This window comes from Equus przewalskii, chromosome 4 (genome assembly GCF_037783145.1).
Source record: "Equus przewalskii isolate Varuska chromosome 4, EquPr2, whole genome shotgun sequence".
In the NCBI taxonomy this organism is placed as follows: Eukaryota; Metazoa; Chordata; class Mammalia; order Perissodactyla; family Equidae; genus Equus; species Equus przewalskii.
The window spans coordinates 28487063-28506194 of NC_091834.1; the positions used below are offsets into that span (position 1 = coordinate 28487063).

General features: G+C 33.0%; 1 protein-coding gene across 3 annotated transcripts in view; it reads right to left on the reverse strand.

The window, feature by feature from the left end:
* The window catches only part of SEMA3A (semaphorin 3A), a 450731-nt gene that overhangs the window by 58482 nt on the left and 373117 nt on the right, over positions 1 to 19132 (reverse strand). For all 3 annotated transcript variants that reach the window (XM_008527521.2, XM_070617315.1, XM_070617316.1), the window contains one exon: positions 18084 to 18203. In XM_008527521.2, coding sequence (XP_008525743.1) covers positions 18084 to 18203 — 120 coding nt within the window. The remainder of the gene's footprint in view (positions 1 to 18083; positions 18204 to 19132) is intronic.

Below are 19132 nucleotides of genomic sequence, written 5' to 3' on the forward strand. Positions count from 1 at the left end.
TCCTGGATCCTCATCTTTCTCAATGCCACCTTATTTGTTAAGAATCACACAACTCAGACACCCGAGATTAGTTTTGACTTCTCCTTCCTCTCCATTGACATTTTATCAATCATGAAGTTTTATTTCCATCTCTCCTCTAAATAACTTTCATGTCTGCCTTTATCTTTCATGTCTTAATTTTGGTCCTCAAATTTTTTCCACCCTTTCACTAGATTTAGGAGTTTCTTGTTATCGGTCTTAACTTTGCACATTTTTTCTTCCACATAATGCCAAGAATGACTTCATCAATATTCAATTTGTTTATGCCAATCCATTGTTTAACACTTTCTTCATACAGTTTTTGGTGGGAGTGTAAAATGGTCTGGCAGTTTTTTAATAAAACCAAACATATACCTACCCTACAATATAGCCATTCCATTCCTAGCTATTTAATCAAGAGAAATGAAAGCATATGGTCACAACAAGACTTGAACAAGAATGTTTATAGCAGCTTTATTAAGCCCATGTGTCTATCATGGAAGAACAGATAAGACAATGTAGTATATCCATACAAATAAATCCTACTTAGAAATTTAAAAAAAACCCAGAAAATTACTGATACAAGTAATGACATGGATGGATTTCACAAACATTACAACAAATGAACCATACATATTGTATAATTTCATTTATATGAGTTTCTAGAATAGGCAAGAATAATCTATTGCAGAAAATTCAGAACAGTGGATTCCTCTGGGGGGAAGGGTGTGGGGACTGACTGGGAAAGAGCATGAGAAAACTTTCTGGAGTGTTCTATATCATGATAGGCATTTGGGTTATGGAAGCATATCATTTTTCAAAACTCACTGAGTAGTATACTTAAGATGAGTGCACTACAGTCTATGTAAACTTTGTCTAAATAGAAAAAATACATAAACAAATATTGAACTCATATCATTGTTCATCATATGAGAAAGGTGTGCTGATGTCTGAAATCTACATTGAATTCAGAAAAAAGGATGGAGAGGAATGGATGGATACATAAATATGGGATAAACTATAGTAAATTGTAAATTTGTAGAATCTAGGTGGAGGACAATGGTGTATCACTATAAAATTCTTTCAACTTTCTGGTATTTGAAAATTTTCATAGAGAAAATTTTTCTATGCCTCCTGAAACAAAAAGTACTATGTTTTTCCTAACTTTCAGCAAAGGAGAGCTTAGGTACATATAAAGGTTAAGATAAAATTAAGAAAAAAGAGTGTGTAAATACAGTAATTATTCTTATGGGTGGTGAATGAAATAATTTCCTTATTTTACTAAAATTTATTTTTATAGCTTGGTCTTAAACTCAAACTGCAATAAAATCAACAAATTCAAACAATATAACCGAGCAGAGCTCCAAGCATCGCTTAAATTTTCAGAGATGCAAATTTGGTATGGTAAAATCTTCAATGAATGGTTAGTTTTCTATATCTAGATATCATGTATGTTCTTTTTACTTAAATATTATAGTCTTTAAAATCTTCTCTTCACATAGGAACATTTCATAATGTAATTGCATACAAGTTGTAGAATTATATTTAGAAAGTAAATTGCTAATAAATATTTACTGTGTTTTTTTAAAATAAAATACATCTTGTTATGTCTTTCTGTTTTGCCGATTTATTTTTATCATGTATATCTTATAACCATTTCTCTATTTTGATGAATTTCTCAAATTGCAGGAACCTAGTGCTGAGCACAAGTAGCTTTTAAGGAGAGTGACTGGAATATTAATCTAACAAAGTAAATGGATATATCACAGGTTCATATGACTATTTTGTTATTATTTATGATTTGATAATTATCCACCAAATGTGGTCTATGTTTCCACTCTCTTATCTTGTAAATATGAGTTCTTTTTTATCGATTAGTTATAAAAGGAGCAATTCTTCAATATTTCAATGTGGGAATGATACAATTATGTACCTTATTCATTACGTATTAGAGTGACTTTCCATTGCATTTTGGGAGTTGTATATGATATTCTGTTATTTACAATACACTATGTGTAATGATTTAGATGTCTGTGTTTTATCATGTTAAATATGGATTAGAAATATTTTGATGTCTTTAGATTTAATCCAGTTACCTCAACTATAATATTTTTCACATTTCTATAATCTTTGACTATTTATTCCCTCTAAACTACAGGAAGCTGAAATATTTATAGTTGTTTCCTTGTATTAGATCTTAAATAAATTCATACTATGAATGCACTCATCCATCATCATAAACTGTCCTTTCATCATTTACATTATGTTTTTGAATTATGTTAAATATAAGCTACTGTGTGGTTAGATTAGATGGTTTATTATTTGAGAAGATCAGATGGAATTTCATGAAGGACACAATCTCCAGGAAGAATATTTTTATTACCTTATAATGTTTATGTACATGCACACACACATATATAATAATACACGTATTCCTGCTGTTAATAATTTGGGTATTGATTTGTTATATTTAAAGACATCAAGGAATTTTTTTTCCAATTAATTTCTATAAAATTGAAAAGGTTTGGGAAAAAGACAATTATCCTTTATATTTTGTCATTATAGGAGATGTCAATATGAAAGGAAATTAAAGGGAATATATATAATATAAACTCTGCTCTCTAAAAACAAAATCATGCTATCAATAGAATCCATGTTCATAAAGTAATTACAATATTGTGCATATAATACAATTTAAAAAGAAATTTTGAACTTAGATGAAGAAAATGAAGTCAGCAAATTTTCATTTCCTACATCCAAAGAAAATGGAACTTTCTATTTAGAAAAGCCATTGCTTCATGATAAAAAGTAATTTATATAATCTTACTTAATTGATGACTTCACACTAAAACTTTCTCTTCAAGAGAAAATTGGTAGACATTCAAGAAACATGGTATTTCCTAACTCACCTCATTTTAAATTAGAGCACATTTTTCTTCCCTATGCCAGAAAGTTCATCAAATATTTTTAGACAGTATGCTTACTCTGTTTTATTAAATGAGATGAAACAAGTGCATTTGTATGTATGATTTATTTTTTAAAAGTTTCAGTGCTTAAGCAAGGAGCTAAAAAAATATCAACACATCAAAGAGATATAGTACAGGCGTGATTTAAATCTCTCTGAGAAGGAAGAAAAACATCAGTGCTTCTCAACTCTTTCTCCAATCTATAGTTACATCTTACTCATTGGTAGCATTTAACATAAGGAGAACTATAGAAGTTTAAGATGCATTTCACAGAAATAAATACAACTTTTGAAAAACAATTATATAAAGAAATTAGAAGACAGCTAGAGACTGGGAGAAAACAATTGCAAAAGATACATCTGCTAAAGGACTGTTATCTAAAGTACACAAATAACCCTAAAATTCAACAATGAGAAAATTAACAACTTGATTTAAAAATGGACCAAAGACCTTAACAGACATCTCACCAAAGAAGATATGCAGACGGCAAATAAGCACAGGAAAAGATGCTCCACATCATATGTCATCAGGAAAATGCAAATTAAAATAACAATGAAAAACCACTATGCACTTATTGGAATGGCTAAAATACATAACAGTGGCAACACTAAATGCTGAGCAGGATGTGGAGTAACAGGAACTCTCACTTATTGATGGTGGGAATTCCAAATGGCACAGCCACTTTGGAAGACAGTTTGGTAGATCAAGCCATTAAATACATGGAGGCAACTTAAATGCATATTAATAAATGAAAGAAGCCAATGTGAAAAGGCTACATACTGTATGAGTCCAACCATATAACATTCTGGAAAAGGCAAAACTATGAGACAGTAAAAAGATCAGTGGTTACAAAGGGTTAGGGAGTAGGGAGGAACATTAGTTGAGCACAGAGAATTTTTAGGTAAGTAAAACTAACTCTGTAGGATACTATAATGGTGGATACATGTCATTATTTGTCCAAACCCACAGAATGAACAACACCAAGAGTAAACTCTAATGTAAACTATGGACTTTGGGTGACAATGATGTGTCAATGTATGTTCATCAGCTGTAACAAATATACCACTCTGGTGGGGGATGTTGATAATGGACAGCCTATGCGTGTGTGAGAGTGGGATTATATAGGAAATCTCTGTACCTTTCACTCAGATTTGCTGTGAACCTAACTAAAACTGCTCTAAAAAATAAAATTAATTATTAAAAAATTTATAATAACATATTACCTAAATTGACAGAGCTCTATGCATTAAAAACTTTAATAGGGGTTTAACTCTTTCTTTCTTATCATGTTAAGAACATTTTCCTCTACTCCTAGCTAACGTATTTTAATTAATCAGAAAAAGTCATTTGATTTATTTTTCAACACTAAACAAGATAAAGCACATTTTATTTTTAAAATATTAAGGTAATGAATTAAGAGATTTCCTATTACTGAATCACCCTTGTAATATTAGAGTTGATTTCATACATTTATTTGGAGTATTTGGTAGTCGTAAATCTATTTGTTTCTAGTTTTCCTTTTTGTCCAATATTGTTATCGGTAATACTATTAGCTCCATATGATTTGAATGACTTGAAAACCTTTTGATCCTTGTCTATGCTCTGAGACATTTCTTAAAGGTTTGATACAATTTTCTCACTCAAATATTTTATACATGATTCAAAATTAGACTGACAGATTGAAATTTTGGCCCAAAACACAGGAAAAAAACCACTAAGCAACACAAAAACAGAAGCAAATATGTAATACCAATTTAATTTTTTTCTATTAAATTCTCTTAAAATTTAGGTGCATATTCAACTTCTGCTTATATTTTCTTTTTTCTGTGAAAAGTAGCTCAGAATCTACAGATGGCAAAACTGGTATTTGTGAATTCCAGTAACAGTTTTATTTTTTTAAAAAAGCCCATTTTCATAAAATCATAAAATTTACTTTTCCAAAAAAGTTCTGAATATGTAATCTCACGAAAAATTTTTATTCTGTGAAATAAAAGTCAATTTATAAATGAAATGGAGAAAGTTTCTTTCTGATATCTACCCATTTCTTAGGGCATAGTAATAGTTCAAGCCCTCATTCAAGAACTGCACTGAGAGGAGACTTTTTCTCTGAGTTGCCTCGGATTAGGGTCTTGAGTTCCAGGGAAAAGGAAGTATCTATAAGAATGTGGCCTGATTCTTAAAACAATGATTTAGGGACCAGGGAAGATTTAGGTCAATTTTTATTTGACACAGACCTTGGCAAATTTTTAATAAAATGAATGTTATTATAGATAGAAACTAATTATCCTAATTACAACACCAATGGAGCTTCAGGATTTCTATCATCCTCTAGTCAGAAAATGTTCCCCAAAATGCCGGAAATTCAGGATCTCTTCAAAGAACAAAAACATGTTGAACTGCAATATAATAAGCGGTTTCTATGGCTTTTGTTCTTAAGAGACAATAATAGTTTTGATTCTTGGAAATATCTAATTATATGGGGAAGAAAATTCAAAGCAGAAAAGAAGATAATTTAAGCATAATTTTTAAAGTAATTAGAATTTGCAGAAAACAATTAAATCCCTTAAGAAATAATAATTCAAATTTAACATTAGCCACCACTTTTGTACTTTCCTAATCTCAATGTAAAAATATAAACTATTGTTATTTTAACAAAACAACTTCCATCTATTTTGAGGTTTTTTAGGAGTACATCTATGTGAACTGAACAGTGAGAAAGTTGGTAGTTATATTTACATGAAATTTGGAGAGCTTTTTTCATATTGGAAAAGTTCTATTATATATAATCATATCACATCTCTATAATTTAAAATTTAAAGTTGCAGGGGCTGGCCTGGTGGCCAAGTGGTTACGTTCGTGCTCTCTGCTGCAGGCGGCCCAGTGTTTCGTTGGTTCGAATCCTGGGCGCGGACAAGGCACTGCTGGTCAAACCACGCTGAGGTAGCATCCCACATGCCACAACTAGAAGGACCCACAACGAAGGATATACAACTACGTACTGGGGGGCTTTGGGGAGAAAAAGGAAAAAAATAAAATCTTAAAAAAAAAATTTAAAGTTGCAACACAAAATTTAAAGTTGTAACATAAAAAGTGTAATTTTGGGATTTACATTTGTGTTTTATTCTTTTCTTTGCACTAAAAATCTACTTAGTGTTTCTTTACTGAATACTTTTGACAAAAAGATGTTTATAGGGGAAGTAATAGTTATATTCTAAAAAATATGTTGCTGTTTTATCATCCAATTTACTATTTAAAACAGAATGTTTATCCTAGTCTAGCTGTAGTGAAGGGCAATTAATTCACATTAACCTGTCCTGAAAACAACTTTTTAAACTACCTGAGGTTTCTTTGAACCCTAGGCCAGCACTTCTACCACATTTTTTTTTAAACTCTTAACGTTTAACAGGACATATAGTTGTGGGAGATTTTCATGGGCTATTAAAAAGGTGCTAGCAGCTGTATTAATCTGACACAGTCTCAGTAGAATGATTCAAAGAGGGTAAGGTGGGTCTTACCAGCTTTACTAGGAAGTCTTATCAGTGATTGTTATTTGAAATTCCAACCAACCAGCTCAAAGTACACACTTAGCTAGTGTTTATATCTCCCTGGTTTAAATGGAAGCAAAAGTCACTAATTTAAGAAGGCTGATATCAGAAGAATTACAGAGTTTGGATAAGACCACATCACGAGCAGTAAATTGAGTCTAAATAAGGAATACACACACACACACACACATTCTTGCCTGCTAATGTCAATTTAAGTTGAGATTACAAGATAGTCTATTCAGGTAGAACGGAACAAAATCATTGTGTCTCTATGTATCTTCTTTAACATCAAAGATGTAATATATTTTGGTAGTTTAGTTTAGTCTTACTCACATTCTAATTTGGTAGGACCTTGATAGAGTGCAGATTCTGATTCAGTAGGTCTGGGAGGGCTCTGAAATTCTGCATTTCTAACAAGCTCCCAGGAGAGGCACATGCTGCTAGTCCAAGGGCCAAATTCTTAGTAGCAAGAGTTTATACCAGTTAAGTTTCCAGTGACTTGGGCTATGCATAAACAACACAATTCATTCTGTGAACCACTGTAGGACAGAATCCTTTAACTTTGGCAAATCTTTGCTTTCTGAAAAGCATGTACCTGTATTTTCCAAAGTCTATATTTAACTTAATGAACATTTCTACATGTAAAATTTGTAGCAAAGAACGGAAATATGCACATTTTTTAAATGGTAAATACTAAAATGATCATGTTAGAAAGAAACATGTTAGAAAGAGAGTTCAGAAGATATGGGTTTAGTCTCACTTTTCACCCAAGAGTAGGTTACTATTGACATCTTGAAGGCTACTTAAAGTTTATTCCTTTCAGTTTTCTACTTCACAGGGTTTTGGGGAAGATGAAGTGATCTTATGGGAAGCACTTTGAAGAGTATAAAACACTATATGAATACAGGATTTCAGTTGTTCATGATTGTTTCAATTATTTCTTTATGTAAGTACTGCAATTTTTCAATTCATTACTTAATTGTTGAAACATTCAAATATTCAGCATAATAATACTAAATGTCAAAGCATTTACAGATTTATTGAATTTAAAATTGCTGCTGATGCTTAAAGTAATTTTTGTTTTTGTTCAGTGCAACTACTCCATTAACCTCAGTCCTTTTTTTTTTTTTTAATTCCTTCCTATTTCTTGAAGAATAAAGATTATGGGGCTGGCCCCGTGGCCAAGTGGTTAAGTTTGTGCACTTAGCTTAGGTGGCCCAGGGTTTCGCCTGTTCGGATCCTGGGCACCTGGCACCACTTGTCAGGCCATGCTAAGGTGGCGTCCCACACAGCACAACCAGAGGCACTCACAATTAGAATATACAGCCATGTACTGGGGGGCTTTGGGGAGGAAAAGAAAAAAGATTGACAACAATTGTTAGCTCAGGTGCCAATCTTAAAAGAAATGTATTTTGAGTGCTAATATAGAGTCATTTCCATAGATACCTAATATAGACGAATAAAGGTGTTTTCTAAACCAATTTGATACTTCCAACTTAGTTTTTAATAAGTGCAGGGTTTGTCTCATTTTATTGTAATAACACAAAGAAATTGTTTCTCATGTCTTTAATATAGACAGAGCAAACAGCCACTAGTTCAATAATTTCTGTTCAATCAAAATACTTGATATGATTACTGCAAACACATGAAAGTCGTTGATCAAAGATGTCCTGTACCTTGTTGGTTCATCCTAGCCCTATAAACCCAAATTCTATCATTTGAATCGTTGGTATGACTAGATTTCCCCTTAATCCATGCAAAAATGAGTAAGGTTTTGTGGTAATCTATGTGTTTTGTTTCCTATCTTCAAAATTCATTTATTTTTGTTTGACTTACAAGTTTGCTTTCTTGTCCTGCAAAACATGAGTATAATTTGTTCATTCATTCTTAAATGTGTTTAGAAAACACATTTGATAAACAAACACTAACTCTGTGGGTGCTAAGTGATTAAGTGGTAGTCATCCGTTTGACATCAGCCTTGTCATTATATAACTTTCAGGATCAATGAGATTAAAGTTCACTAAATTATAAATGGGTCATAATACAATATATAAGCCCAAAACACAACTCTGAGCTGGCTGTAACTTAAATCCCATTGTATGCTAAGCAGAAAAGGCAGAGTGGATCCCAAAGGGAAAGCTAAATCTGCTGTTACCAATTTCCCATATGCATTCGTGTTAGGATTTCATAAATGGATGAATTAGATAACTCTCTTTGATATCGAGAACCTGGCAACTTTTTAAATTAGAATTAAACGATCAAAGAAGATTATTTGGATATATATGAATTTAGACAAATTTATAAGCATATTTAGAAAAGAGACATTTTTGATGGGTTCCCTTATTCTATCAGCCTCCATGAAATCCAAAACCAGTTATAATTTAGCAAATCATCAAGCAAAATAATAAAAACTATACTTCTAATGAATAAGAAAATTATACTCATTAATTTACAAAATTACTACTACTAATAAATTGTAATTAGTTTTCAAATGCATATCTTTACTTTTTAACCAATATATTTTAAAATAATAATAATACCACATGTATAATGGTATACAGTTTAAAATGAAGAATTTATGCGGTGATCAAAAAGTGCCCTTAGGAAAGCGACAGATTGCTGAGAGCAAGGTATGGGAGGCAGGGGTGGGAGGTGAAGGAGCTTGGATTTTCTCTTGTTTTATTTCTTAAATCATATAGTGACACAAACATTTCTAACCTGAAAATGTTCCTTTTAAGGGCATCTAAACACACCTGAATATTCCTTACTAATATTATTGGGAAAATATTTTAAAGATCCTTTTCCAGGATAACATTTTGTAATTTATGTTTAGTTGATATATGAAGTTTAGAACATTTTAATGCCTTTTTGTCATGTGTAAGTAACTTCGTAATAAGTATGTCACTAAGCTTAGAAAATATTCTTTCTCTTTTTATGGAAGCAAAGGAGGAGTAGTAGATTTATTTTCATCAAAATGTACAGAAATCATTAGACAAGAAATCCTGTATGTATAAACTCTGTCTAAGGAAAGGACATAGAACACTACCACTTCATCTTCTCCTGTTTTCTTTAAGCCACTTTCATTGCTTTACTAGAAATATGTGACTGTTCCATTAAGAGAGAACGTGCATTCTACTACATTTTTAGTGACTTGACATATTTAGGTATTTTTATTGTTCCATTCTTTAAAATTCTTGAATAATATTATGAAACCAGCTAACACCAACTGAGTTGTTTGTTTGTTTTTGGTAATAGTAGTCATTTTTCCAAATGCTTTGTGTGAATTTACTCATACATGATCTTCATAACAACCAAAATGGAGAAACTATTATTATTTCCACATGAAAAAAGGGGATATTGAGCACAGAGAACTAGTGCCCAAGTCAGGCAGTCGAGCTCCATAGACTCCACATGCTTAGCCACCATCGCAAAGGTTATAGATGTCTTCACATGAAAAAATTTAAAAGCTGAGCTGTGATACATCAGGATAAATGATTTTCATAGAGTCATCAGTGCAGTCAATGTCTTCTTAAATATTATATTGGAAAAACGTTAATAAAAAATTAAGCTAGGGGCCAGGCATAGTGGTTAAGTTTGCATGCTCTGGGTTAAGTTTGCAGCCCACGGTTTGCTGGTTGAAGCAAACCAGGTGAAGACCTACACCCTACTCATCAAGCCACACTGTGGTGGTGTCCCATACACAAAATGGAGGAAGATTGGTATGGATGTTAGCTCAGCGACAATCTTCCTCAAGCAAAAAGAGGAAGATCGGCAACAGATGTTAGCTCAGGGCCAATCTTCCTCACACACAAAAATTAACCTAATGGTTTCTTTACTTAAGTGGTGAGTATTGCACTTACTAGAGCTAAGGTAACACTTAGAGAAGGACATTTTGTCAAAATTTAGCCTTTGTTTATTTCTTTGTTTTATCTGCTAATTTTGTTAAGCTTAATTTAATTAAAAAATTTGTTTACTACAGTCATGCTCTGCTTACCAATGGGGACATGTACTGAGAAATGTGTTGTTAGGAGATTTCACTGTGCGAGCATCATAGAGTGTACTTACACAAACCTCAGTGGTATAGCCTACTACACACCTAGGCTGTATGGTACTAATCTTATGGGACCACCATCTTATATGTGGTCTGTCATTGACCAAAATATCATTATGTGGCACATGACTGCATTTTAATACGAAAGCTAAATATTTTATATATTCTTGATGTACTAAGTGCCCCATATAATGATAATAATCAGTTAAATAAAAGAAAACAAAATAGCCAGAGGCCAGATTTAAAAAGGCAAACATGCCCTTTAGACTGGTTCACTATATTAATTTGCCAAATGTGCATTATGTACTATGTATAAAGCTGGTATGGAAATGATAGCAGCAGCAATCGCAGTTATCATGAGCATTTACCATATTATTGAACACTGTTCTTATTACCCTATATGGTCTGTCTCATGTATCCTTGGAAAAACAGTATATTAGTATTAACCCTGTTTCACAAATCTTATATGAGTGATGAAAATAATACATAGGCAGTAGGTGGAGGATGCAGGATACAAACTTAGGCAATTGGCCTCCAGAACCTGCAAAGTGGACTCATTGAAGAGCTTCTTAGTTGGTGTATCCTAGAGTGTAAGGCAAAGTGATAAATACAAACACGCAACTATGTGCTCTTGGGATTCAAGGGTGGGAAAGATTAAACTCCATCAGGAGAATGGTATAGTTAAATGAAAAAGATAATACAATTGAGGATAACCAACTCTATTAGATTTGAGTATGTTAGTGTTTAATATTGGAAAGGTCATTTAGGATTAGATGACAAAGGACTTGACAGGCAGAGAAATGTGGATTCAATTCACTTGTAAATTGAGAGACAGAAACAATTTTTGAATGGGAAAGTATTGTGATAGCCATCAGAGCTGTATTTAGGGACACATCCGCCTGTGGTATCTAAAAAGGAAAAGCATATATGGATTATTGTGTTAGGTAGTCTTACAAAATTAAGTGTAAATAATAATTTATTGACTAAAGCAAATTTTAATCATCAAAACCTGCATGCAGAATTTTTTGTCTTAAGCTTTCAGCCTTCATTTCTTAGTGTGATGATCTAATTTGATATTTGTAAAAATAAATAGCAGAATATATATTCTCATCGGTCAACATTTCTTTTTGACTCAGGATTAATTTTATTGGGCATGTGAAGATTACACATCGTAAAATAGTTGGAGTAAATAAATGAATAAACACTTTGTGAACATCAAAAAGCAGGTTACTTTATAACTTTTTTTCATTTAGATATTATCATATTAGCTTTGGAGACATCATAATTAAAATCTTCCAGTCTGAAAGCTTCTGAAATCTTCCACTATGAAAGTATTTGCGTCAAGCCTAAATTTAATAATATTATAAACTTATTCCTTCCACTCACAGTGATTAGAACATAACAAGTGGGGTTTTTTTTTAGTCAAAACTATTCATGCCATTAAAATTCAAAGGCATTGCTTGCCATCATTCAACTTTATCTGGCTAAAATCCTTTAATTCCCAAGCCCTTGCTGTTGGGGAGCTCTGGGTTCATCACACTTAACCTCTGCCTAGGCTGCTCAGAAAGGAATTTGTTTCAGTCCATTCATAGTTTCAATAGTTGAGCAAGCCACACGCAACTGCACACTGGTCTTTTATCCTGAGCACACTAATCTGATTGTTTTTCCACTCTACAAACTCTGGGTCAACAATCAAGCTACTGCCAGAAACTAATTAATTTGCAAACAGGCTTCTGTTTTCGCAGAGGGAAAGCTTTTGAGAATCATGTCAGAGAGGCCAGTCACACCATGGTTACACGCATTGTCATGGCATCCACCTCTTTGGGTAAATCTCTTGCTTGGTGTCACTGCACACATGAACCCAGATTACCCAGTCAGCAGGAAATCCCTGTTGAGGCCCACCAAGTTCTGAACGTACTCTAGAAGAGGAAATCGGCATAGACAGGCTCTGTATTCATTAAACTGAGGTAAGACTACAGAGAAAAATGTTAAGAATCCAAAGCAAAAAGAGAGGTAGCTTTAATTTAAAGAATTTTCCAAGATACTGTCTCATTTTTATACATTTTCATCGATTTCAATTTAAAAATTGAGATTTCCTTGAGTAAATGCGGTAATATCCTTAAATGTTATTTTTCTACTCTTACAATTCAACTGTAAGTTATAAATTAAGTGGTTCAAAGTTTTTGACTAATATGCCAATCTTGAGAGTTGTACCCATTAAAGAGCCCACCACTAAAAAATGTTAAAATAGTGTATCCTAACAATTTTATTCAGGTACATTTTCTCAGAGGCCTGAAAAAAATAAAATCACCCTCCACACATTGCCACTAGTGAGTTAATTTTTATTCAAAAGTTTTATTCACTTTTCCTCATTAGCGCAATGTAATTTCAAACAAAACCGATTAAAAGTGACTACGTTTCTTAGACAAAGTGTGACATCGAAAATACGTCTTAAGAAAAGGAGATCAAGTAAAGATATATTTCGGTAACATTTTGCTCTTTATGAAAAAAATAAAGTATAATTAGTTTATTAAATTTATCATTATTTCGAGAGTAGAATAATTTCATGATGTATATTTACTTTTTGAAAAGATTATACTTCTGCAGGGTGTGCATTCTTTATCAGGATGAAAATGTTTCTGGGTAATAAATTCATGAGAAAAAACATTACTAGGTTGTGTTTAGATATATATATGAATACTTGTTTTAAACTTATTACATATTCTTGTTTCAGCATAATTTCAGCAAAAATAACTAAAAACATTTTTATTTGCGGCTCTCCCCATTGATCCCTCAGAATTGTTAACTAAAAAATACAAAGTATAATTCCTAGAAGACGTAATTCAAAGCTTCAGAGAGACTGCATCGGTGCTGCTTCTTTCTCAGGCTGTGAACCAAGAAAACCTTTGTGGCTGCTGCTGCTTTCTAACCGAATGATCACTCAACTTCTTTAATAATCATCTGCTCACATAACCATAGAAAAAGGCTTCCAGAGGGGTTTTTTCCCCCAAGGTCAGCAAAATATCACTAACGTACTTCATCAGAGAAATAATTCAAAGTGGCATCATTAAGACTTATGACATTATGCAAAACTAGATAACGCATTTTGCTTATTTTAAAAAATCCAGTTGGATACTCTGACATAGTTTATGCCTTTAGAGATGGTAGAATTAAACAGTACATTGAGAGTCGTACAAGTGATTTGACATTAGGTATCTGGAACCATGCAATATTAATTAGTGCTCTCATAGTTTATTTGTGGTCACATTTCTTGGTTCTATTTTCATAAAAATATATCTTGTAGAGAAATTTGAATCTTTAGAGAACATGAACTATCCTAGCGCGTGACCACAGAGGAAGCTCTGCTGATTCCAATAAGGGCAGACCGTCCTGGTTTGAGTGTTACAAGTGAGAGGAAGTGGAATGATGACTTGCATACCATTTCAATTAGAGAAAAAAGTAAGTGAGTTGGTCTATCCACAGGCATGATCCTTTTAGGAAATTCCACTAAAAGAAAACAAGTCTTCCTGAAATGAGTGGGAAGGCCTCACGCTCTGGGCCCTGTAATTAGGTCTGTTTGTGTTCACAGGGCCTTGGCTCTCTCAAGCATCCATATGGTTTCATATATTAAACCCAACTCTGACGGCCCTTTCACCCTGACTCAAATATAATCACGCACAAAATGAATCTGACAAAGCTTCCTAAGCTTGCTCCACCCAACAGAAGTGGGATAAAGGATACAGAGAAAATTCACATTTATTAGCTGCTTATTATATGCCAATCACTTGCTTAGTACTTTTTACACATTATCATGTGGTCATTTTATTTCACAACTGTAAGAGGTAGGTAGTATTAGTCCAATTAAAAATCAAGTCCAAAGTCAAGGTGAAACTTTGTCCCACTCTAAAGTCTATAGTTTTTCCTTCATATCATACAGCATCTGAATATTAGTCCAAGACACAAACAATATTGGAAATATGTCCATCAAACAGAAAAATAAACATAGGTTAGCCATCCATCTGCTCTAATGAATGGCAAATATGTACAAGAACTAGGTGGTACATTTACATACTAAATGTAATTTAGTAATTTCTTAAAATCATTACTATAACAACAGTATAAACTTACTTGTTTCTTTATTATACATATGCACAGAAAAATTTTACCTAACTTTCCTATTGTTAGTGAGTTGAAATTGGAATTGAAATTTAAAACAGTAGAATATTGAAAGAATTTATGAAGCACAAGAAAAAAGCATAGTGAATTTGGGTACATCATATCAAACACGTACAAGTACATTATCTGAAATCAAAAGTTGTTCTAACATCTAACAACTATAAACTATGGGCTAGTGTAAATGGTGATTTTCAAAAAGCAGTTATGTAAAAAATCAGTAGATTCTATCTTTCTCATGATTTTTCATCTAAAAGTATTACCCCTCCCTAATTTTTGCTATTAAAATAAAACTGAATTTAAACCTTTATTGATACTATTATAGAAAATGTAAATATTAGTGAGCAATTATGAAAAGAGTGAAATTCCATTTTAAAAGAAAGTAATTCAAGATCCAATTCCAGGTAACTTTTATTTTTCTTAAGCAAGGAGAAAAATTAGAAGTCATCTAAAATAAGCCAACTGATTCTTCCAAGATAACTGAATTGGTTTGAACTGATTTGAGAAAAGTAAAGTCCTGTGCCAAAATTAACTTTAATAGTCCTGAAGATTTTTCAAAAAGTACCTTGCAAGGTAATTTATTACTTCTGGCAGCACAAATGATTGTGTAGTCTACGCTGATGCCTCAAAACTCATTTATTTTATGCATGAATGTGTAAAGATTATGTTTCCCGTTTTATTCTGGAAAGGTATTTAATTCCATGAGGCTTGTGATTCACACAGTCCCTTGGTTCTATCTCAAACGTGCCTGCATCCCCCGTCCTCCAGCAGTTCTAGTTTCTGCACCCTGTCAAATGCAAGCCCTGTGCAAATTTGGTAAAATCAGTTCTCACATTTAGTGCTGAGAGACTGATAACTGAATTCTCAAATGAACTACACATTTGCAGAGATGAAGTACAGAGCTGTGGACAATGACTCTTTTCCCACAGTGTAAATTCTTCAGACTCAGCTGTCAACATGTGAGTGTGTAGCACAAAAGCAGCTTTAACTTGACGATTTTTTTCCTCCAAGGCCATAAAAATGAAATGGATACTATACTCTCCTTTATGTCATTCCATCTTGTACTGAGATTTTCTTTCTCATGGACAATGAAAGCCTGTATGCCCTTCAGAGTTCTTAGTAGATCAAAGTCTCCTTCTTGCTGAATAAAAAGTAAACATTTTCCCTTCTACATAAATATTTCAATTTGAGAATAGACCAGATAGCAAGGCTGAAAGAGGTTTTTTCCTACTAATTTTGACTTCATACAAAGCCAAGGTTTAATAATTGACAGCGGATAGTCCAAAATTGTCCTTTCGCATTTTGGAGTTTGGCTCTTTTATAGTTTTATATAGATAGCCTTATTGTGATCTCAGCATCTTTTCTTTTCCTTGGTGAGGCCTCTACTTTCTCCGATGGTTGCCCAGGTACCACTATACCTCCTCTACCCACAGGGGTGGATATTTGACTATACGTCCGATCTTTTTTGATTGCCACAGGGTTTGTACTCAAATCATGAATGATCTTAGGCATCATCTGCATTTAAGAGAACAACAATAGAGAAGTGATGTCAAACTTATTGGAAACTCGAGAGAGCAGGAAATAAGAGAAACTAAGAGAAGTAACTCTTTTAAAGAGAATGGGCTAGTTAACAGTGACAAATACTGCAGGTGAGATTGTCTAAATGAGGGTTGATAAAAAGGTATAGTAAATCATTAGTGACCTTTGGAGGAGCTGTTTCATGAGATCAAAGTCAGTTTGAAAGCGGCTGAAGGTGGTAAAAATGTTGAGGAAATATGTTCCTAACCAGGCTATGACACATAGGGACTTAATGGCATACCATGATTAAGGGATAAACAAGCAAGTTTTCAGGTCAGAGGAAGAAATCTGTGGTGAAGAAGAGACACAGACAGCAAAAGAAACACAAATTGGGTAAATTTATGAAAAAACATCAATGCAATTAAGAGCAAGAGCAGGAGGGTCAAATGTGGAAGGTAAGAGGCACACCATTCTCACTAATACATGAAAAATCCTGGGACAATCAGAAATGCTGTTGCAGGACAGAAGAGATGTTGACTGAGGTAATTTGAGGTATGCTTTACATTTTGAATAAACATCATGTTTAAAGTATGGGATATATTAGAACACAGATTGTTACACACAACTCATAGTCTCCTGAAGTTTCAGTAAGGTTCAAGTGGCAGAATTGTGACTTGCCTCTAACAAACCAATGAAAGACACAGGTGATGAAATGAATTTTCGGTTCCCCCAGAAAAGCAGGAAAATCAAATATGGTAGAAGTTCAAAGAGTGAGGCAAATAAGTATCTTACTGAGAACACAGATGGACTGTAAATCGTGAGCTTTGTACTTATTAATGAGGCATGTGAAACCAGGAAAAAGTTCATGGATGAGAGACTAGTGACTGAACAGTTTTACTGTATAATATTGAAGGCAGATATAAATGGAAATAATCATTTAATAATAAAAAATAACCATGCTAATATTGTGGGGACCATTATAAAAATCTTTGATGAATGTGTAAGTGAATAATAAAAAGAAACCTACTAGATGAATATATAAGGATTATTTGGTTTAAAATCTGAATGAACATAGCACTTATTTTAGGTTTATAAATTTTGTACATTTTCTCCTATATTAAGTTTATTTATGTTCTAAAAAGAGAAAGAGAGTGAAAAAAAGTATCTACTTCATTAAGTAGTGAAGCCAGTGCCTGAAGTTCAGAAAACTGGGTTCTTGTTCCAAATCTTCTGCTACTAGGTTAGATGTAACGTTAGATAAAAGATTAACCTTAACTTCCTCACCTATAAAACAGGAGAGAGGATTTTAGGAAGATTAAAGGAGAATCAAGTGAAATGATATAAAAGTTCTTTGAAATTTTGAAAACCCTTTCAACATAATGCTGTTATTAGTGCTACAACTTTTTTTAAACATTCAGTAGCTTATATGGTGCTCTCAAGGCAATAGGAGAGGTGTGGAGGAAAAAAAATACTACATCATGAAATTTGTTGTGGTGTCCCTGTAAGATAAGACTGGTAAGTCATCTTATCTTTTTCCACTGTCTCCCTTCCGTAGCTCCAGCCCAGAACTATTTCTTTCCATACTTAACTACTGAGAAACTTCAATTTTGGCACAAAGCTATATTTTCCTGAATTTTTAATCTCTCTTTTCTCTTTTTGCCACACTTTCTCACACCCACAGTAATGAAGTCACCACCACGAGCCTAACTGCATACTGAAGTCATACTGTTTGTATTGTACAAGAAAAGCTCTCCATTGAATGACTACAGTTAGAACGTGTTACGTGCTTATGCTCTTGCACACACCACTTACCATTAAGCCACCTGGAATCGTGCTGCTCTGTCCTGATTGGGTGGTGCTGCCCAAGAGTTCGGAAGATAGCAAAGTCTCGCCCCATAAAATCAGCTGCTGTTCCAGAGTATAATTCTCCATCTGTGTTGTGGCAAAATGAAACCACATACACACACTTTAATTCAATTAAGCCAAGAAAAACAACACAAGCAAAATACAAGTTTGATGTTAAGACCATGCTAAAAAGAAAACAGAAATGTTCTCTGCATCATTATGCAAAGCTACTTATTTAAATCCTATGTCTTTGCTGAAGAAAGTATTTTACTAAATGATCATTCACTGATTAAGTATCTGACTACTCATTTAGTACTAACTTAGACAAGTTGAGTAAAATATGATTCAGAGGACATTACTAAGACACGAAATTTTATTCTTTTCTACTGTGACCAGAGACAAACTTAGAGTGCAAAATGAAAATTATATTTATCACAGTTTGTTTTTACATGTGTAAAGCTACTATAATTTAATATCCTTATTTATTAGAGTGAGGTATCATTGTAACTATTGCTTATAGTTTTTTATTTTAATGGAGATTAAATTTATAATATACTTCCTCTTTAGTGGGATCTGAATTAATGAGATTTTGCTATAATTTAGAAAGGACTAATACTTTCCTTGCCAAATTTTTTTCTTGCTTTTTATTTTTTAATATATCAAGTGGGAGAAATGTCTAACTTGATATAAGCTATCATATAATCCAAAAAACAAGTCACAGCATAGTCTCAGATATAACAGAAATGCGCTTGCAGAAAATTTTGACAAGCACAGGTCATTATCACTACAGCTCAAGATTCTGTTGTGCTTTGACTCATTACTATTTAAACTGAATTAACTCTAGGTCAGAGTTTAATAATGAAGGAATCATATTTAGAAAATTAGAATAGAAAGGAAAAGAAAAAAGGAAGGAGAAAGAGAAGTTAATATTTACTGAATACCATTCTGTGTTTGCCAGGCAGTCAGGCACAGGCTTGACATTTTCAAATTATCTCATTTAGTTCTGTCAACAACCC